The 21,562-nt window shown below is 45.5% G+C and overlaps 1 protein-coding gene across 1 annotated transcript; it reads right to left on the bottom strand.

Annotated features, from left to right (window-relative positions):
* Nucleotides 1–127: 127 nt before the first annotated feature.
* On the bottom strand, nucleotides 128–11,618 carry LOC119141894 (urea transporter 2-like). The gene is made up of 8 exons (XM_037374561.1): nucleotides 11,453–11,618; nucleotides 8,898–9,087; nucleotides 8,304–8,432; nucleotides 5,618–5,810; nucleotides 4,600–4,747; nucleotides 2,895–3,029; nucleotides 1,825–1,874; nucleotides 128–397 (listed from the first exon to the last, which is right to left on the bottom strand). Exons 1-8 carry the CDS (start codon nucleotides 11,616–11,618, stop codon nucleotides 128–130), a joined length of 1,281 nt encoding a protein of 426 aa, XP_037230458.1.
* Between the last annotated feature and the right edge of the window lie 9,944 nt (nucleotides 11,619–21,562).

Here is a 21,562-nt window from a genome sequence, read left to right as displayed (position 1 = left end):
CACCGGAGCGCGGGATGCCGAACCCCCAGCCTGCAGACAGCTGCCAGAGGTGGGTTTTGTGGCTGTGGTGTGCTTGGCTAGCATCTGAAAAACTGCCCCCAAACTGTGCAGTCGTGGATAATTCAAATCAGTAAGCGTGGCGGTTTTTGGGGGTGCACAGGGGGGTGCCCCCCGTGTTTATTTTTGAGTCCCCAGAGGGTTTCTGCTCCTTTCGTTTCTGCTCTTCTCTCCTGCTCTCTGATGCTCTTCGCTTCATTCTCAGGTAGTAGATCCGGTTGGCTTCTGGGTAGGTGACTTTGCAGAGGGGGATTCTGTAGATGGCTGGGTTGTCTGAATTTATCAGCAAAAAAAGAAGCGCGGAGAAGCAGAAAGGCCAGGTGCAGAGCGGCAGCCCAAGCTGGGAGGGGAAAGGACAGAGAGGTGCATTTTGGTACCTCCTTTTGCATGTTCCCTTGCTTCTGCCTGTTGCTAAATTCTCGTGTTTGGGTAGCTGGGAGAGCCTGTGCTTTCCCTGAGGACAGCGGGACATGGGATGTGTCCTCCTGACCGTCCCCATACAGGGTCCCCCATTTGGATCCAGAGGAGGATGCCCATATGCAGGTGGGACATGGCGGGGGCTACATGTCAGCTAGGTTCCTGCTGGTCGGGCAAGCTCCTCTGCTACCAAATGTCAATTCAGCCACTCTCACAGAGGTATCTAGTTTATCTGAAATGTACGGGGCTTTGTAAGGCATCCCATATTAGAGACCTGAGTCATTTTGGAGATGCAGCTGTTAGTGCTGAATGGCGCTTGGCACCAATATTGAAGCAACTGAACCAGGCTCCAGGGGTCTGCTGACCATAATGAAAGCCAAGACAACTCAGGTCACACGTAGACATTTAAATTCTCTAGTGAGGGAGCCAAATCCTACCCTCCCTGTCCTGTAAAATGTTGTGTACCGAGAGCACTATTCACACGTATTCACCAACCTCAATGCGCATACGTTACTGGCATTGCAACCAATGCTCAGTCCTGCCCTGTGACCCCACCACTTTACCTGACTTGGGTCTGCCAAAAACAAGATCACAAAGAGAAACAGTAGATAGCCTTTTTTTTTTTTTTTCCTGGTGCAACCCAAAAGCAGGTGTGCTTAACGAAGCAATCCATCTGCTGGCACCCACACGGTACTGAGTGAATGCCAGATGAATACACTTAATGCATGAAGCTGCTGGTTTTAAATTTTTTTTTCTTTTAACTGACTAAACAAATTTTATTAAAATATGGTTTTGCTTTAATCTCTTAGATCTTAAAGAAGAAACAAAGCTTGGCATTTCTGGCTTTACCTCTTGATCTGTCCAGATATAACAATTTTGTATTTGAGAGAACAGTCTCCTGCTCATTTTAGTTATATCCAGATAAAACTGAAATAATATCTATAGGCAGGGTGGCAGAAAGACCTTGGAAGAAGCAACTAAATATTTAGAGCATTGGGCATTTTTCAGAAATATTGCCTGCAACTCAGTATTGCATCTCAAACCATATGCTGTTGCTGGAATTCACATATACATGCACAATCCCGCTGTAGATAACATGCTCCAAAGGTCTTTGAAATCTTATTATCAGCTATAGAGTCTGCAAGTGCACAATTCAACTGACAGAATTTGTGTGAGACCTGCCACTGGCTCCAGCATTCTCAATTCAATGCTGTCAAAACTGACATGGAGAATTTTGAAGGCATTTCTTGAACATTATATTGTAACAAATCAAAATACAGTTAAACCAAACAAACACAAAATCCCATGACACCCCCAACCCCCCACCCCCCCCACCCCCCCACAACTTACCATAGACAGGGCATTAGCAAGAGCTGCTCCGGAGTAGGCACAAAATAATGCTGGAAAAAGATCAATGATAGCTCAAGATAAGGAGAATACTGTTCATCTCTCCAAAGATATTATCAAAAATAGCAGTACTGTCCAAATGCACAGTCAAATAGCCTCCCAGCTACCTGATGTGAGGATTGCTGTTAGAATCCAACAATTAGTTACAATGACCCAGTGCTGCATCTGGCTGTATGGACGCCATTCAGTCCTATCTGCTCTGTAGATATGGATGGTGAATGAAGAACATGTGGTTTGTTGTTTGTTTGTTTTTTAAGAGCAAGTGATGGTGGTATTTCTTATATCTCTAAGTTCTTTTTAATTGGCCCAACTTGACCTGTATGCAGCGGGGGACTGCAGAAACTCTCTGTCCTGTGGCTTCAAACCCCGAGCAGTTAGCAGTGGGCATCCTTGCCCCGGGTTGTCAGAGGTGGCAAAACAGGAGGTAAGGTCAGGCACCCAAGGACAAAGTCAAGGAAGGGAAAGCTGCTGAGCAATCCAGCCGCTGTGCTCTGGATAGAAAATTACTGAAATGCAGATGACTGGAAGCGGGGTCAGTCTTCACAGGAATTTCTTAAATGGGAGATTTCTCTTAAACTCTTCCCATATGGTCTGGTTTTAGCTGCTGTTGGAGATGGAATCTTTGAGTAGGTGGATTTCAAACTGACCTTGTGCTACACCTCCCTTCTGATGACACACTTCCTCTAATGGTACTTAGAGTTATGAAAAAGCTGCTTCTATGAATCTGTTGAATTGCTAACTTGTTAAACCTCTGCTCACAGCATAGCTTGTGCTCCTTCACCAAACAGTACCTCCACCCTTTCCAGATGTTTTGATGCTATTGGGGCCTAAAGGCCTTTCTCTACAGACTTGCGCCTTGCATGCCCAAGCTCAACTCTGATGCCGTCACAGAAATAGCTCTTGCACAGTACCTGGTTTTGCAGCAGAACAGTAGTTGGCTCTAAACCTGTACTACTCGTAGACTGCCTGGCTGTGTAAATTTTTGTCGTCCCCTTATATAAAAAGATACATACCACAGGCAAGTGACAGCAAATGAGTCTGCCAGGTCAGGGCATAGAACATGCCCCCGATTGCAATGCACGCGAGCGCGCAGTTGTAGTTGTGTAAGCCAAGGTAGATGCTGTCAAACGGTGATGCAATGCTCAGTGCTGCAAGACAAAAGGCAAGGCGATGAGGTCAGGTATGAGAGGTATCTGCAGGAGGACTCGTCACTTGCTAGGAATCTGTCGTCTCTTCCTTATGGCATCTAGACAAATGAATCTGTGCTTACACTTACATAACATGCACGCGCAGAAGGAAGGATGAAATCAAGTGAAGCTCACTATTTTGGAGCTCTGCTAATGTTCCTAGGGTTGGAATTCGGCCTAGTCTCTAAGGTTTCTTTCAGGCAAAACTTTCCGCGTATGCACTAAGTGTGTTGTAGTTAGTGTCCCAGATAACCAGATGGATGATCCAGCCAGAGTATGGGAGGACCTTCTCACCTGAGTGTCCTTTTTGCAGAAAGCTGTGCTCACGTGTACTGTTTAAACCTCGTACATATTCTGATCCTGAATAGCAGAGGCACAGCTGAATGTCTTTTGTGGGAATAAGGAGAGTTTTCCCATCTCTTCCTAGTGACCTTTGTTAATGTGGTCTAGTTACTAGAGGTGGTCACTCCATTAGTGCTGTGGAAATTCTCCACTGGGATGGGAGCTGAGGGTCTGCTCCAAATCTGACCTCACAGGTATTTCTGCAGAATTTCTTGTAGGATTATTTCTTCAGGAATACCAGTAAAAAGGAAAGCACAAATATGTAGTGCATGGGCCACCTTCACGCCACTCTTAAGATTAATACCTTTCCTGCTATAATGTCCTCATTTGTCTTCTGTTTCATCACCGTGCTTATCCCCAGATACTTTCCCCTGACCTTTCTCTTCTAAGATTAAATGTCAGACCTGTACAAAACTTGCCAATTGCTCTTAACCTTACAAATTCTGTAAAGTTTGGCTTAAAAACATAAGTGCAAGGCAGCTCACATCTTTGTATAAAGCGCTTCAGAGCACAGGACGCGTTGTTGGATGCCTGTGTCTTTTCCGTAGTTGTTGTCCCAGACTACACTTACTCCATCACACTTTTTTTTTTACAGTCGGTCACATAAGTGCAATTAATCTTGTTATTCTTTAACTTTAAGGGTCAGATTCATCCCTCAACTTAATATCATTTCATTGCTCTGGTTAGTGGAGAGGCAGGCTGTATTTAGTGGCATTTGTTTAGCTGTTTTTACAAACCTGCAGCAGGATAGAATGAACTGCGTTGTAGAAAAGTCTGTTTGTTTTCATTGACTGATCCGCTCTGAGGCAGACATCTGCTCGTGATGGTAACTGGAAACACTTGTGTTGGTAGGTGATTCGTTCTGAAGCTATTTCTCTAGGTTTCTTTATTGTCATCTCCATGGGATTCATCACATCCAATGGCAGGAGGGTTAAGCAAGATGGAAAAAATTGCCCAAGGTACAAATGTAATAACAAATTCAAAACTTAAAGAAAATCTGCATCTGTTCTTGCCTTTACCATGTTGCATGACCTTTAGTAAGACCTTCCAAATTCACATAGTTTCAAAAATGAGCCTGTTGTCCCAGCTACATCCCAGCCCTTGCAACTGTAAAGTCTGGACAGAGACATGTGATGACTTGGGTCAAGACACCTTAGTTACAAACGTGACTTTGGTAGATATTGCTTACCTGCGAAGATCCCCACTGCCGATCCAATTGCAGCATGTAAACAAATCAGTGGGGAAGAGATAAGTAAAGCAACAAGGAAGATGCCTCCAGTCCAGGGGTTTTCACAACCATACACTTGCCCAATGCCAACCGGGATGGATTGTAAGAGCTGCAGCAACCAGTAGAAAAGGGCATGTTACTGTATATGTGTACCCACAAGGACACAGCAGGTATGTTGGTCCAAGCTATTGGTTGAAAAGGAAAGGAAGGAACCCTCGCTCGGAGCTGGACTGCTGAGCAAATGTGGGTGCTCATGCCCATCAAACCAGAGTTAGTTTACTGTTTGATTTGACGTTTGATCCATCCAAGATGGATTTTTATTTCTTTTGGGGTGGTAATATGGTGGATGGGGTGGTGGAGGATTGGATGGGTTTTTTGGGGGGATGTTTTTTGGGTGACTTTAATGAGGGAGAAAAATGACAGCCTCCCACGGCAGTAATACTGTGGTGGGCCTGTTGGTTTGAGTTTATAGCATATTATATGAAGTGTATCAGTTACCTTTGGGAAGGTGACCCTCCAGAACTAGAGCTAGACCTGAGGGGACTGAGTATAAATGAGTTTCTGTCCCTTTGGATCCAGATATTTTGTCTGTTTTTTCATGTTTCCACTGACTGTCTTGCTGATGTTCTTCGAACCACATCTGGACAGCAGCAGTGTATATCCAGATGTGCTTCTGTATCGACAGCACAGCACTCAAGACTTGTTTTGGGGCAGCCCAGCTTTAGGTGAAGTGCGAGGTTCAAGATCTCTGTTCCCTTGGGCTTCACCAGCCTTTCCGCCGGATCATCCGGGACTGTCTCTGGGGGCATTTATGGCACAGCGCTCTACACACTGAACCCAGCCATGTATTCCCGTGAACAGCTACTGGCTGTACATGTCATATAGCTGTTCTGACCATGTGAAATTGTTATCCAGAGCTGAATGCCTTCATGCTCACCTTTTGAATGAAATATCATAAATGTGTTGGCGTGAAGCTTACCAACGGCACATTGATTGCAGACCAGGTGATATTGGGCACTGAAGCTACAGGCTTGATGAGGGTTGTAGGGAAGAAGGGGTTGTAGTGTCCTGTGGCTGCCAAGTACAAAGTCACCGCAATATTGAAGGGCAGAGTGAAAACAGGAAGGTCCCACTTACTGAAGATGGATCCCAAAGCACTGGACAGGATTGGACTGAGAACAGGAGAAGAGACACCAGTATAACTTGTTCATAACAATCGTAGTGGTGAAACCGCCTACCACTTTGGTCACAAGCGCTGGTAAATGCAAGCCAACACCATTCCTTTTAGAAACATCAGGTAGTGAACACCTTAAGGTATTAGTCTGCATCAGACAAATAGTTGCAGAATGATGTTCCTTTTTTTGTGACAACAGTCACATCTGTTCGGGGATGGTAGTAACTCCGCACCCTTCTCTCACGACAGGTGGCTAACGTGCAAGTGCTCTGCTAGCTACACCGAGCTCGGGAGGTCAGTGGAGAAACGCACCCAGTGCAGCATTGAGGCATGGGTGGAGAATGGTAGTCTGGTTTCTTTCTGGGTAGAAAAATCTAATGAGAAGCAGAAAAGCAAATGTTGGGAATGCCACATGTAGAACTGTGGAGAACTTCAGATGGTCTAAAAATGCTGCTCTGTTGAGAAGGCAAGAGGGAGCTGGAAATCACCTTTGTTTTGTTTTGTTTTGGTTTTTTTTAAATAGTTTGAAGGCTATCAGAAGATGGTTCTGGAGAAGCAATAAAGCAGGAAAGGCAACCAGAAAGAATGGAAAATCTCCCATTAAGAAAGATGGAAAATAATTACTATGTTGGACAGTATATGGTGGAATGAGGAGTCCTTAGGACATATGGAGCCTGGCAGAGTGCAAGACAAAGTCACCGCTGTAACAAAGCTGTGTAAGGTGTTGTGCCAGGCGTGACCCAGACCTTGGCTGATGTTGTCACTGAGACTGATGTTACTGTGTGCTGCTCAGGTACCACCCAAAATCATTTGGCATTTTCTAAAAACTGAGCTTAGTTCTTAAGAAACGTGTTTGAGTATATTTAGCTTGTAAAGTATTTGGGGTGACCCTCAAAATATTTAGAGATGGAAGACTTAAAAACATGCAAACATTGAGTCATTGTGGCTTTTCCCAATGTTCTTGGCTGTAGAACCTGGGATATAAACTTCACCAGGTCTGCTTTCCCCAGGACATTTCCAGACTGCCTTATTTCCACTTGAAGTGGGTGTCCTGCATGAATGACTTTGGGGGAGCGTATTGGCAAGGTAATATCTGTTTTTTATGTGGCCCAGAAAGCTCATGGAAGACAGTGAATGGCCAGGTCCTGTCTGTGATGGAAATGGCCTGTGTTCTGCTGCTTCCAGCAGAGCTTTTCTCATATGAAGTGAGCTGAACAGGTCTTACGGTGAACACCCAAGCAGCAGTGGACATCACGCAGCTGACAAAAATTCAGTTTAAAGATGCGAATTTTTCGGGAAGCTGTGTTTGAGTCCTAGAAGGTCATTAAGCTGGTTCTAATAATAATGAAAAAAACAACCCCCACCCCCCCAAACTATATGGCATTTCAAAAGCAACATCTTGTGTCCTGTTGTGTAGATATTATCAGTGGAAAAAATGCTTTGTTCTCCCTGTATAATCTCAGATGAAGCCTATTCTTTAATGACAAATTTGGTTCCCAGAGTAGTTTACAGATTTCCTGGCTTGTTGCTGTAGGGGAAAAAAATAATATCAGCACTTCAGTGAAAACAGTGTCCTAATTTCTGTGCCGAAATACAAAGCTTCTGCCAGTTATACATCTTGTAAGAAAAAAAAAAAAAAAGAAACAATTAAAGAAATGCTGACTTCTAAAGCTGAAATTCAATGTATCAGTTGAAAAAAAATCACTGAAATGTCTAATTTTAAAATATTTCAGCTCTATCCTTGAGTCTTAGGAACTACAAGAATGAATAAAAGTTTGAACAAAAGGCCTCAAGGAGTTCTGGCAGACAAGACAAACTAAACATTCTTGCAACATGTCCTGGGTTTTGAGAGGTTGTTACCAAATGACCTTTGCTGACAGTGACTAAAGAAATAAAGTATGAAAAAAATCTGATCTTAAAAGCAGTGAAATGCAATAATGACTTGCATCTTATCGCTAACAGTGATTAAAATACAGTTCTCGAATCCATTTCAGTTAAGGCTGTTAAATAGATTCTGCAGTGCTGTTAGGGTCCATATTTAGAAATGGTAAATTTAATCCTGAAAGGACATTGTCTGGCATTTGGAGTTACTTGGAGGAATTAATTTTGCTCATCACCGGTTGCATATCTGAGTGGGGGCGTACTGAATTCAGCCCGAGGGAGAGCACTGGGTCAGTTCAGTGCCTGGATGTGGAAGAGGCATTGTGGTGTTGGACACGATGATGTCCACCCTGAACGTGTCCTGCTGCTGAGGGCTATTTGCTGAGCTTGGCAGTGGGGTTGCTTTGTCTTCGTGCTATAATCAGTGTTTGTGCACTCAACCTCCTACCAACGTGTCTGTGCATCAGTGAATGCCTCTTTCCAGCATCACCGTGGCTGGAGCTGCTGGTGGAGGGGACTGGGCAGAAGGGAGTTCCAATGTGTTTAGGCTGTATATAGCAGGACTCCTCATTCTCTTAGAATTGTCCCTAGGAGGAGAAGTGGCACTTACCAGGCCATCGATATAACTGCCACAGGAGGAAGAAGCCACCAGTAGTAATCCCCTTTGTCAGAGTAGATGGCCATGAGCAGTCCCACCAAGATCCCATTGTAGCCGTGCAGCCCAGCTGCAATGGCTGATCTGTGAGGGAGAGAAACGTTTGGAAGGTAGCAAGCTGTGCTGGAGGCACAGGGACCCGCTGACATGCAGTTTACGAGTGTCCTGCTCCTGGTGAAGGGGGTGTAGGGGAGGGATGGTAAAGCGGTGAGGTTGCTGCCGTGTTGTATTGTGCTGGTGTGTGGAAAGGAAGACTTTGGAGACTGTTGAACGATGACGATTTAGGGGCTTCCTTGTGACCCAAAGCACCTGTGTGGTTGTGATGATGGCTGTCAGAGAGAGATGACTGCTCTCACAAAGACAGCCAGCAATGGGGACAGGCCAGCTGTTCCTGGAGCACAGCTCTGTCCTTGCCTAACTGCTTCCAAACCATCCATAAGGAAAGCCGCTCTACTGCCTTTAGCATACTCAAATATGGGGCTACGACCCATCAGCTGGTTCCTGATATCATAAAAATCAGTTTTTATTAACACTTGAGGTACCACCTACCTATCCTGACTAAGGACCAGGGCAGTTAATGTTGACACGGTCGTTCCAGTGCAGCCTGCGAGCATCCACCAGGGGCTCTGGATGAAAAGCCCCACTAAAATGATCAGCCCGCTGAAAGGGTTGTTGACAAACATCACCTGAGAGGTCCCTCGCAAGATCCAGTCCACCAGCTGAACCATGAGGGGCTTATCTGGAGAAGATCAAAGAAAAATAGTGGTGATAAGGCATCGTTTCAGCAAAGCCCGCGCATCTCTACACTGGCTTTCTGGCCACAGAACAGAGACGATGTATCAACAGGACTGTAAAACCAGCCTCTGATTTATTGCTGTCTGAGCATGTTTTGCATCTGGCACTTGAAAAGCTGATGGGGGTGGACTGGGTGCTGCTATAAAGTTCATGGAGGGATTGATAAAAAAGTGGTTTATTTATGGCAGTCAAAGAACAGTCTTACTTTCATGGTACATTGCTTAAGATTGTGCTATAAATTTAATGAGGAGATCGACTCTTTTCAGTGTGTAATTCAGAGGCAGAGAGAGAGACTTGGGCACAGACTGAAACCAGCTTGTACACAGACATGGAAATACAAAAAGGAAACAATCTTGCTGTTTTAGGGAAAAAGTTGGCAACCCAGAATGTGGAGGTATGCTGTGTATAGGAGATGGGGTCAAGCTGTCCAAGGTGTCTAAAAAATATTTAGAGAACCAAAGCACCTAAATGAAGAAAATAGTTATTATAGCTTGGATTGTACTCAGGGCAAAGAGGCATTTTCAAAGGACAAGGGGCTATCCCTCTTTAGAGAAGACTATTGAACCTGGGCAAGTGGGCACCAAGCCACTAAGAAAAAAACATAAACTGTATCCCAGCTGAAATCAGGACCCTCAGGTGTGTGCAGGGGTAGGTGGGATGTGTGTCGGGCTCAGGGCAGCCTGGCTGAGGGCATCTGTGTACAGTGCTCCTAATGATCTCTGTGGGCAGGGGAGGGTCTTGTACCACTGCAATAATGTTTTGCTGCTGATGGCAAATTGGCTTCAGGGCTTTTTCTGCCACACTTCTGGGAAAAGTGTAACCATTTCTGTACTGCTGTGTGTTATTAAACATGATGTGAGGAGAATATGGGAGAAAGAGGAGCTGCTGGCATGTGCAAGATGTTCATGTAACGTGTACATGCAGCTTTCATCTTCTTAAATATTTCAAATTAATTCTATTGGCTTCAATTGTTAATTAGACACAGCATGAAGTGTCAGACTACTTTTTGAATCTGGGTGATGATTTATTCCTACAAACTTCCCCCTCCCTCCCTCCCTCCTTTTCTCCTTCCCTGTGTTGAATTTACAGCCAAAGCTCAGGTTTTGCTTTCTGATGAAAACAGCTTCAACAGAATAACTTTGAAGGGCTGGGTACCACTCTCTGTCTCTTCAGCATCCCTGGGAGAGCCCTCCCAAGAAGCTGGAGTGCAAGTTGAGGGACAGGTTCGCAAGCACCCCTCCCTCAGGCTGCGTGTTGTCGGGGAGCCAGGCAGCTACAACCAAGGAGGAATGAGTTCCTCAGAGGAAAATGACCAGGCTTGTCTGAAGTAATTCTTGCTAATGTTTGGTGTCGAGCTATGCAATATATCAGCGATGCACTTGGCTTCAGACACGAGTACTCAGTACTCAGTACTTCAGACACTGAAAGTATTCAGATACAACCAGAGGGCAGTGGCTGGAGCTTTTCAGGAGATTGAGTAAGAAAAGCTGTCTGCAAAGTCTGGACCACTGGAACAAAGCGGAAGCAGGAGATACTTCCCTGTGGCTGGGGATCACACTGCCAGCCTGATGAGCTCCCTGCCTGGAGGCATCTCAGCCCACCTCCTCCACCAGCAATAGCTACTGCACAGCCTGGCTGTGCACGGCTGTCTAATTTCTCTCCCATGGCTGGAGCTGTGCTGCTAATGAACCCAGCCTTGATGGAGGACCCACAGTCTTACAAAGCCTCTCAAAGCCCCACATTCTTAATGATTGTGGGCAACGTGGACAATCTGTCCTATCTGGGACAGTAAGCCTTTGAGATCGGTACTTGCTTTGTATTTTGTAACATCGTAACACCCACAGCGCTATTGCTCTCTCAAGGCTACTCATGCCAGAGCCTTTGCCTGCACAATCAAGAGGCAGATGCCCATCGTTAGCCCACCCACGGACAAGGAGACAGTCGCTGATACAAAGCACTTACAAACAAAACCAAATTCCCAGCCCCAACGTGTGGTTCTGGGCACTGTTAGAAGGAACGTGATGCTAATGACACATAAGTCATGATTAAGCGTAAAAAGCATCTTTTGCCTGTGCTGAATTACATGTGCAGTCACGGTAACGGCAAGAGGATGCGGTGAGATTCCTCTCCTGGGAATGAGATGATTTGGGTTAAAAGGCCAGAAGTGTGCAGTGAGCTCAGGCCATGCTGCCTCAGGGGGTTACATAGCCCCTCGTCTCATGCCCCAGCACTGAAAGTACCATTGGCAAATAGATGTCCCCAGCAGGCTTTTCCTAGCCAGATAGCCCTAAATATATCCCTGTGCTTACTTTTCATCCACTCTCCACATTCTTTCATTTCTCCTGTGAGGTACCCGAAAACTTGGTGGATCCGATTTCTGCTTTTCCCCAGCAGGTCCTGGGCTCTTGGTTTCTGCTCCGTGTACAGCTGCCTCTCACCAGGACGTTCAGCCACAACGATCTCACCAAGCTGCATCTCTTCTGGGTGGTGGGAAGAGGTAACTGTAAATCACAAAGCCCACGTGTTAGAAAATCCTTTTGGGTTGTGCCCTGACAACTTTCTGCTGTACTTCAGAGCCCTGCAGCGATATAATTTTTCAAAGATGAGATTTTTCATGGAGAAGGGACCCGCCTGAACCACTGCTGAGAGTGGTGTGTGCTGCTGTTCAGGGTAGTGGTGTCTCCTCTTGGGGATGAGGACCAGGCTGTCTGTGAGGACTCACTGCTGTCACAGTGCTGTGGCACAGAGCTTTAGAGGGAAAGAGGGATGTGGTGCAGCATCCCACCCTCACCCCAGCTCCTGATGAAGCACGTGACAAACTGCTGGTTAGACAGGGGACAAAACATTAGCCAAGTAACCGAGTGGTGCCTGCATGCTGACCAGTGCTGCTTGGCCAAGTGTAGCTGCTGTTGCAGCTGCCAAGGGGGGAGCCTGCTGATGTTTGGCTAGCAGCGAGCTGGAGGGAAGCGTTGCAAATTGACAGTACGGTAGCAGACAGCAGGAAATGAGAAAATACTAGAGGAGAGGCTGAAGCCTGTATCCCTTTTGATGTTTTGAGCGGGTGCCCTCATGTATCACAACAAGTCTCTGGCCTTTCCACGCTCCTCATTCCACATCAGCCTTTGATAGATCCATCAAGAGCAAACTGGGGTAGCATCAAAGTATTGCACAGAAATCAGCATCCCCGTGTAGCTTTAGACAAAGAGAAGCACCTTGGCTCAGGGTTATGTGCTCTTTAGTTAGCAGCTGAGCATCCAGCAGCTTACTAGCCTCCCAATTACAGTCACAGGGTTCGTTCTGTTCATTAAAAAGTCCATTATAATATAAACCCTTAAGACATAATACAGTGCACTGCCCTGTAGTGAGCTACACGGCAGGTTACAGCTGCGAAAACGCCACCCCACTTTCTGAGAGACTCTGGCATCGGCTGGTCTGCAGTTTTGCTGTCACGATTTTGAAGTGCGGCTGGGTTTCTAGGAGTTGCCCGATAGCGGACTGTGTTGTGAAGCGCCTGCCCCCGTGTTTCGTGGGATATGGGCACCACCTCCTGGTTTTTGGTAGCTCAAGCAGGCTGGCTGTCAGCGGTACAGCCCGTAGCAGCAGCAGGACGGGCTGGGAAGGGACGCCTGGCTGGACGGAAGGAACTGACAGCTGGAGGATAAAATACACCTGTGGTTCTGAACGCCCTCATAAGAAGATCCTTGAGCATCAAAAGGCGTTTTCCCTTCACCCCCGGCGGCACTGCTCGGTGCAGCCCTGCAAACGCTTGCGCAGCGCTCGCTGCCCGGTGCTTTGGCTCTCTCTGCCGGCAGCCGGTCCCCACCGCGGCAGGAGCCCTGGCCGTGACCTTCGCCCGCCGGCATCAGCTGGGTGTACTGGCAAGTGGTGGTGTTCAGTGTAAACTGCAAAAAACAGACCCAAGTGTCGCTCGGTTTGCCTGATCCTAAGGGGGGAGGAGGGTTGTGGGAGCTGTTGGGTGGTTTAAAGTGAAAAATGGGGCCGTGTGAGGAGTGAGCACCCACAACGCCTCGCTCGCTGGTGTCCCATGGGTTGTGAGCAAGGAGGTTCCCAGGTTCTGCCCCGCTGCACTCAGTGCAGGAACAAGCAAGGAGCAAAAGGAGAGGGAGGGGGTGGGTTTATTGTCCCTCTTCTTTTTTTGCTATGTGATTCTGGCCAGAGGCTGAGTCTAATCCCTGGTTTCAGTTTAAGGCAGCCTTGGTGACTGTCATTTTTGGCTAGCCAGGAGGACATCGGTGTAGGGAACACTGACCAGGAGTCCCCTTTCTCCTCCTCCATGCCTTTCTCCTCATCCATTTCTTCTAGGCTGAGGGAATTTGCATTGGCCAGATATTGGTAATTTGTGTCCCTCTGAGGTAGGAAGAGGCCAAATCCTACTGGAAAACCAGGTAGTTGTGCCTGGATACACCCCATAAACACCCGGTTGTATGAGATGTGACATTGCCTTGGGCTTCCTGGTAGGCGGTGTAGCTCTGGGCACCTGCAGATAGAAGTCAACCTATCTCAACTCAGAAGTGCCCTCTGAAAGTTGCTGTTCTTCCCGATGACAGGTCAACCGGGGTGCTCTGGTCAAACGCCCAATATCTTTTGGGAGGGATGCAGGGTCTGAGGTCAACTGCACAAGCAGAGAAGAGACTCCAGAACAATGCCAGGCTAGCACCTGGCTGTCATAGAGGTTGCTTTTCTTCCAGATCTTAATAGTCATATTTAGCAAGCATGGTATCAGAGATAGCTATTCACTGTTGCCTGCTTTGTTTGTTTGCTCATGCTCCTTCCAGAAGACTTCTCCAAAGAGTTTCAGGATTTGGGGTGGGCTCGGATAGCTGCAATGGATCCACATAAAGGTGACTGGAGAGTCTCTTAGGACCTTGAAGTCTCAGGGATGCATCAGTAACGAAAGGTTAGTGACCCCTTTGCTGTGAACAGTAACTACCACAAGCAACGGTGTGCAGCAGTTACCAACATGGAGAATAAATACTGAGTGGTTGTGGCTGTGTTTTCATAGCACCTGAAAAGCTCATGCTCATTTTAAACCTTACCAGGAAAAACTACTGTTGGGTTTTACAAAGCAGAAACATCACTATAGAGCTTCTAAAGCCTGTATTAACAAGACCACGCTGCTCAATTCCCTCTGAAATTGGGATGTGGGACCTGTATATTTTTAAAATTCTTGTCCTTGCTCGCATAATTTACCTGTTAGGAGTTAAGTGCAAAGTAGTCATGTTGGAGCCCTTTTCAGTCAATACAGAGAGAGGCTGGTACCTCCAGAGAGCAGTTCATGTCCCTTTTCTTACATACCTATCTGAGAGGTGAAGAAAAAGGTGTCTGTTCCTCTCTTTCCACTGGCTGCAGAGGGACCCTGGCTGCTGCGCTTTTAGAGGGTTATTTTCAGGCAAGAGAAATTCCAGCCTGAGAGATTTTGCTGAGGTCAACCCTGTAGTTTATGGAGGTGGGATCTGGAGTCCCAGGCTAGTGCTTTTAAATCACTGAGCCATCTGTAACAGGTCTGTAATCTGCATCAAGAAGGGCATCAAAGCTCTGGGGCTAAGAAAAAAAAATTCTATCTCTTCTTATGGTTCCTGTTTGCTTTCTCCCTATGGATTGGAAGGGAACTAAACCTCTGCTTGAAGGGAGCATGCTCACCCACCTCAGATGGGAAGGCAACCTGGGACATGACTGCAGGAGATGGTTGAAGAATTAGCAAATTTTGGGGGTAAGGAATAGTTCAAAAGAAGAGATATAGGGATGCTGAAAGCCTCTATGCTGCCACAGCGATGAATCGTGGGGCTTTACAGTAGAGCAGCCTGAGGGGCTGCAACAACTAGAGAAGATCCTGGAGGGCTGTGATGGGCACAGTGATCCCTGCATGAGCATCACCCTGGAAAAAAACAATTTCTTTGCAGCGAGCACATGTCAGTTGATAGGCTTGCGGTCAGTGGTACAAGCTCCATGAATAACAGAGAATTCATTTGAACAATTAGCTAATTAGGGCTAATGAGAGCCAGAATCACTTATGGCACACATAGGCCTGATGGGGAATTCCTTGAGAAAAGGGCCTTTTTTTCAGCAAACACTGATTCATCAGTGCCATAACGATTTGTCCTGCTCCTTGGGGACATTTATCAGACCATGGGGTAATGCCTGGGGTTAGTGCTGGTCTCTAGACCTGCCTGTGCCTGCTCATTCCCAAACAGACAGCTGTTGAGGTGCAGGATGCTGATAGCACGGAACCTTCTATTTTTAAGCATCCCCCAGTAAGCACTGGGTTTCTCTTTGACTTGTGCTGCTAGAGAGAGCGTTCACAGCATAGCACCCTCAGTGATCTGGTGGCCCAGAAATGGTGGTGGAAAATTAAAATTTTAAAAATCCCACACAAGTGGGCTGTGAACACTGGAATGGTGCTTGACCAGGGTGGTGGGTAACACTTGAGCCAGCTTTTGTACAGGGCTGCTGTTTGTGCTGGGGGCTCAGCTTTCTGTTAAGATACCTGAAGCCAAGCCTGGGAGTTTGTCTGTCCTCCTCTATCCTGAAAGCACAGAGGTGATCAGAGAAGCATTGACATCAAGGGACATAGCTTCACAAGGGCCTTGGAAAGAAACAGTTTGTAGGGGCACATTGCTCTCATAAGAAACTATAAAGAAATAGAAAAGAAATACAGTGTACAGCTAGAGGGCAAAACTTTGGGATGGTGACAGAATGCTTGGCTGAGTTGTAATGACTTTACCAAGCAAAGCTCTACCAGGGATCAACCCATGACATCGAAAACAAATGAATAAAGCAGGGCATTTCAGAACAGTCGCTGGGGTTGAATGCAACACAATTGCAGGGAGTATGCATGAAACAGCCACAGACCTCTGAAGTTAAAAAAAAAAAAAAAAGGAAAAAAAGAAAAAATCCACCCACAAGGAAAAAGATGCTCAAGTAAACTTGTTTCCTGTTACAGGCATTAAGTAAAACAGAAGTTCCAGAGCAGCTCTGTCATATCTGTACAAACACAATTACCACACAATAGTTAGTAATCAGGATAGTTTAACTTATGGGGCTAAATACGACTCTTACATCCTTATTTAGATACTTGGCTCTTATGATGTGGTCTTGGAGTCCTTCTGTGTCTTCCTTTCCCGGTCTGTGTAATATAGGATGCAATATGTTGCTTTGCTCCAAGGCGACACTTTCCTTTACTGCTTCTTCTTTTCCCCCCGTCGCAGCAGTATCTCCCAATCTGCCAAATGGAGGCACAGAGTTTATTTAATGTAGGGTCCTAGTGACTTGGGTAGTTGTGCTGGTAGCATCTGTATATGGATTGTATGTATATACATATGTGTATGTGTGTGTATGTGACTGGGAGAAGGTGGGTTTGACTTCCTTACTGCGGGTCTCCTGCATGATGCTTGTAAAGAGGGATTCTTCTTGACTCCCTGTAGCCATTTAAAGGCTTATAGTTCTGGCAATCTCTATGGTCAACATAGAGTCATCGGTATCATGTCTGTGTAGTTCACCCAAGTGTGTCAGATATCATCCTTGGGATGGGATGGCTTTCCTTCCAGAAGGGTCTGTCTCATCCCTTTAGTGGTACAGAGAGGTTAAGGTGGGGCGTATGGGGCTAGCCCTGGGATCTCCAGGAGTGACTCTGTATCTCAGGGGCTTGCCTTGACTTGCAGTGAAGAGCTGGTCAATATACGGATCTAGAGCATGATTCATCCCCTCCCACCCTGCAGAAAGGAATCATGTCCTAAATTCTGTTGCGTTTATCGTGTTTAATAGGAAAGACAGACAACTCAAACGCACACAGCTGCACCGCGTATACGTAGGGAAGGGGTGATGAATCTCAGCTAAGTGACTATCCCAAGGTCATTTGGGAAGACTGTAGCTGACTGGCATATCAAACAAGAGCATGTTAATGTTTGAAGCAAGTGCCTACTACGTGAAGAATTTTCAAAATGCTAACTTTTTGTTTTAATAATGAAAGTAGTCAGACCAGGTAGATATTTTAAGACACAAAAATCTTGTTTTTCTGCATATGGTTTCAGTTATAAAACCAGAGAGGAAAACAAATAGAGAAAATACGAAATATAAACCCCGTTGCTTCTAAACAGAATGTTTTTCAAAGGTTTCCATGAGGTGCTGGCTGCTCGGCAAAGCAGACTGTAAAACAACTTTACAAGCCGCATTTATTCTAAGAGCGCCACTTATTGAAGTACAATTCAAACTCTTGTTCTGCCGGCCAAGTTCCATAAATTAAACACTTGTCCAATAACACATACCTCTCCACTTGGATTATTCTCTGTTTCTTTTTGGCTTTGTCTCTCTTTCTCTCTCTCTCTCACTCTTTTTTTTTTTTTTCCCTCTTTTTTTTTTTCTTTTTCTTTTTGTCCTTTGTAAATGGAAACAAAAAAGGTTTGCTTGTTTTAGGAATGGATTTAAGAAATAGCCCAGTAAAAGTAAAAATAAGCAGAGGAAAAAGAAGACAGGTCAACTAAAATGAGACTTTTGTTCCATCATTTGACATCTCAGTGACACTGATTTAAAGCTAAGTCTAAATCCAGTTGAAGCCGCATGATGTCAAACATCTGACTGAATAGTTCCTTATCTCCATGACAGTGCACTGGGCACTGGGTGGTCACAGGGACCAGCAAGGTGACCTGGAAGCTGAGGAGGGAGGTGGGACCCATGCCCTGCCTGCAGTTTCCCTCCCTCCCCTGGCGTGTTATGGCCTCAGAGACGTGACCGTGAGCAGGACCAGCCCTTTCTTACAAGATATAGGACAGGGCAGGAGCGAGACATTTTCAGACAGCCACCCTGTCTTATGTGGAGCGGGAATGGGTCCTTGGATGTGCCAAGGAAAAGCCCTGCCAGTACTGTCCCTGGGCTCACTGTGTCTTCCCTTTCCCACCTTCTTTCCCGTTTCTCTCTGCCATCACCTCTACCCACCTGCACTTCTCGCCGTTCTTTCAGTTCAGCCTAGAGCCTCACACCCAGGCTGTGTGTAAATCTTACAGATTCTTTCTGTGTGATGTCTTTAGAAACCCGATTTTCTTACTCATCCAAGAAGCTAAAACTCTCACCTAAGCTCTTGTCATATCACTTCTTTAGCACAGTGTCTGTCTTTCTAGTCTTGACAGTCATCCCTGCCTTGTAGTATCACCATCTCTCTGACTTTCACTTTGCCATGACCTTCTCCTTTCTTCTTCACATTGACCGTGAGCTGCATGTCCTCAATTTTGGAGCCAGTGATTGCTCTGTCTCATCAGGAGGGAAAAATTCATTTCTACATTCACCTGACCATAACGCTGCCTCCATTTGCCAGAAATATTTCTAAAGATCCTCTCCTGTGGTACGAAACTTAGATGTCCTAACATGAGCCTCAGTGAAATTAATGCCACCTTTAATCCAGAGAGTGGCAAGGTGGGAATAATACCACAAGAAACTGGATGATATCTCTGCTTTCTTGATAATTCATAGTGGAAACTTGGGGAAGCAGCTACTGAACATTTCTCAGCAATTCAGAGGTGACCTCTTAAATGAGAATAATCCTTTTTACTCAGTATATTAATTCAGAGACTTTGTAAGGCTCGAGTGTGACAGACGTGGGCAGTCAAATGTGAATCACATTGGAGCACCTGGAGAAATTACTGTTCTTTGTTGGAAGCTACCTTCTGCCTGGCTGAGGTACCATAACTGATGGGCGTGAAAGAGAGGGCAGGGAAGGCGACATGCCTTTAGGATATTTTGGTGGGGAAGAAGCCAGATTTAATTTAGCTTCTGCTGAAGGTGCTTTTGGGCACCCTATTCATGTTGCAGTAATGTTGGAGCAGCTCCTGTGGTCAGTCTGAAAGGCTGGGGACTGACCAAAAGACTGTAGGGACATCAGCTCCCTCTCAGAGGTGGTGGTTGAGGGTGGTGATTACTCTTTAAGCTGCCCACCTGATCTGCAAGCAGTCAAAGGGCGCTTTGAACAAGGAAGTTTTCTACTTTTTCCACTGCTTAGGTGATGCCACGTGGTGTTCTTGCTCCCTGGAGCACCACGGGCAAGGTAGGGTTAGAGCACCCATGTCTCTACCACTTATCTGTAGAGCCAAGATGATCTGTGACGTCCAGCACTTGCATGCACGCAATTGTATTCCAAGTCCAAAAGAATAATGTAGACCTACACCAAGAAACCTTGCCTGTACTATGCAGTTAATTGGTTGCTCAACCTGTAAGCTCTTCTTCTAGGATGGGATACCCTGGACAAATCATAAGGGGTTGGCAAGAAACCCTTTATTTTGGTGTGACATACACTGCCGGTTGTGCTAGCTTAGCTGAACAAAGCTTTGCCTGTAAATGTTTTAACTGCAGTAACAATCACTTGGTGTCTGCTGTTCCTGGGCTGATCCAGCTGAATACCGGACTTTCTTTAAAAATGCACGGTAAACCACAGACTATAAAGTGCAAGGTGCTGTTCACAATGAATAAAAATGTCAGAGCTTGGCCAATATTTGGTTAAATCTTGAAACAAAACATACAGTATTTTAATAGGGTAACCATAAAGGCATTTCTCCAGTTAGTTCACATTGCTTGCTCTTTAATAGAAAGTTAATGGGGATTTTCTTTTTCAGATAGCAACAATTTATCATGTGTTTCCGTGGCAACTACAACACCATGAACCTTCCTTGCAAACTCTGTTGGGATTCCTTCAATGTTAGTGAGCATAATGAATGGTAAATATAAAGCAAACCCATTGAATCACTTTATTTTAGATTCTGGCAGAGACATAATTTCCCACAGTTCATAAACATTTACAAAAAAGGAGTTTACATGTAGAAAAACAGTTGTTTTTATCACTTAGATCAAAGAACACATTTATCTGGGTGTATGGATGCATTTTCAGCCACCTTTTGAGATGCTCAGGTGACAATCTTTAAGAAGCTTCACAGACTAATACCGACCCTTTGAAGTCTGCAGCTTTGCTCACCTGAAAATACAGGCATCACTTCTGCTCTCTGCTCTGCATAAGTCTGAAGTTTGCACTTCAAAGATAATAAATGACAGGCCAAATTTCCCTGAGCTTCTAACAGCACTGGGACTTTCCGACTAGAATAAAATGAAAAAGTAGGGCACGTTGCAGGAGACAGGGTTTTGTATCCACACCCATGCCGCAAGCTGGCTGCTGGGGTGCCAGCTGAACGGCGTTGGAGAAATGGCCTGAACGCCTGTTGGAAATGCAGGGGAGAGATTCCCCCGATGCTAATGACCTCTTCATCAGCCCCTACGAGGGAAGAAGTGGAGCGAGAGCTGCAGATGACAAATTTGCAGCTGTGGAGGCTCCTGGCAGACCCTGGCGCTGCTCCACAGCCCAGGTTTCCTTTCCTTGCAGCAGATCCAGCCCCGTTTACTTGATGGAGTCTGCTTTTCATCTCAGGTTTTATTCCTCTGTAGTTAATAGTAGAATGCTAACATAAGCGAGGTCATACCCATCAACCTCAGCGGAGCTGCTCTGGATTTGTGCTGTTGTACGTGAAAGCTGTTCCTGGTGCTGTTTGCAAGTGGGGGCTTGTTTACTGCAGAAGCGAGGGAGGTTTCTGTGTGCTACTGGGTTTGGGCGCATCCTGGGGGCAGGTCTGCATCACCTCCCACTGGTGACTACGCCTGTACGCTACATCTATGTTCCAAAGCAGATCTATAGCCTGAGAGCTTCATGGAAGTCTGGAGTGCAATTTTCTGGAGGACTTTAAATGGATGCACAGAGCAACCCCCTCCTCCTTCACAAAAATCTCTAATAACAATTTAAAATGGCTCTTATTTTTAAAATTTGGATCCTTCAAAATATTTAATTAAATATTTAATTCAATATTTAAATATTTAAATTTTAAATTATTAAATTTAAAAGTGCAGCATTGTGTATTTGGAACATTGAGCTGCAGATAAAACAATGTGTGTTTTCAAAATGGTAAACTAGAGCAGTGGAAGCTGAGTAGCACTAAAGATTTTCAGGAGCAAAATCTCCATCTCTTGAGATTTCCACATTTCTGTGAAGTTCTTAGTTTTGTGGTTACATTTCGCTCCCCCCACCCCCGGTGCTTTGCTGCTGTGCTGTGAGAACTGTAATATCATATAACTGCAACATCAAATACCTCCTGCCATCAGAAGACATCTTTGCCGTATTTTGGTGGCCAATATGTTTGTGTTCAAGCGGGATGCTCAAATCATACCCAGAGTTGTAACAAGAATCTAATAAGGTTGAAAGCACAGGAAACCTGATTAAATAATGTTTCTAATTAGAAGTGGGTATTATTTATCAGAAATTCAAAAAGTTTTTAAATTAAATTTGAGGACTAAGAGGGTCAGATGACATGCACAAATTAGTTTAATCCTAATCCTAATATGAGTGGGGGCATGTGGTCTAGGAGCTCTGACTGCTG

Source organism: Falco rusticolus, chromosome Z (genome assembly GCF_015220075.1).
Source record: "Falco rusticolus isolate bFalRus1 chromosome Z, bFalRus1.pri, whole genome shotgun sequence".
Taxonomy (NCBI): domain Eukaryota; kingdom Metazoa; phylum Chordata; class Aves; order Falconiformes; family Falconidae; genus Falco; species Falco rusticolus.
This window is presented reverse-complemented; position numbering and strand designations above follow the sequence as displayed.

Coding starts and splice junctions, on each gene's coding strand:
- LOC119141894 (XM_037374561.1), bottom strand. CDS start 11,618: ATGCAGCTTGGTGAGATCGTTGTGGCTGAACGTCCTGGTGAGAGGCAG. Junction 1,875..2,894: donor TTTGCTGTCACTTGCCTGTG/GTATGTATCTTT, acceptor ATCTTTTTCCAG/CATTATTTTGTGCCTACTCC. Junction 398..1,824: donor TTGCTAATGCCCTGTCTATG/GTAAGTTGTGGG, acceptor TTCCCCTCCCAG/CTTGGGCTGCCGCTCTGCAC.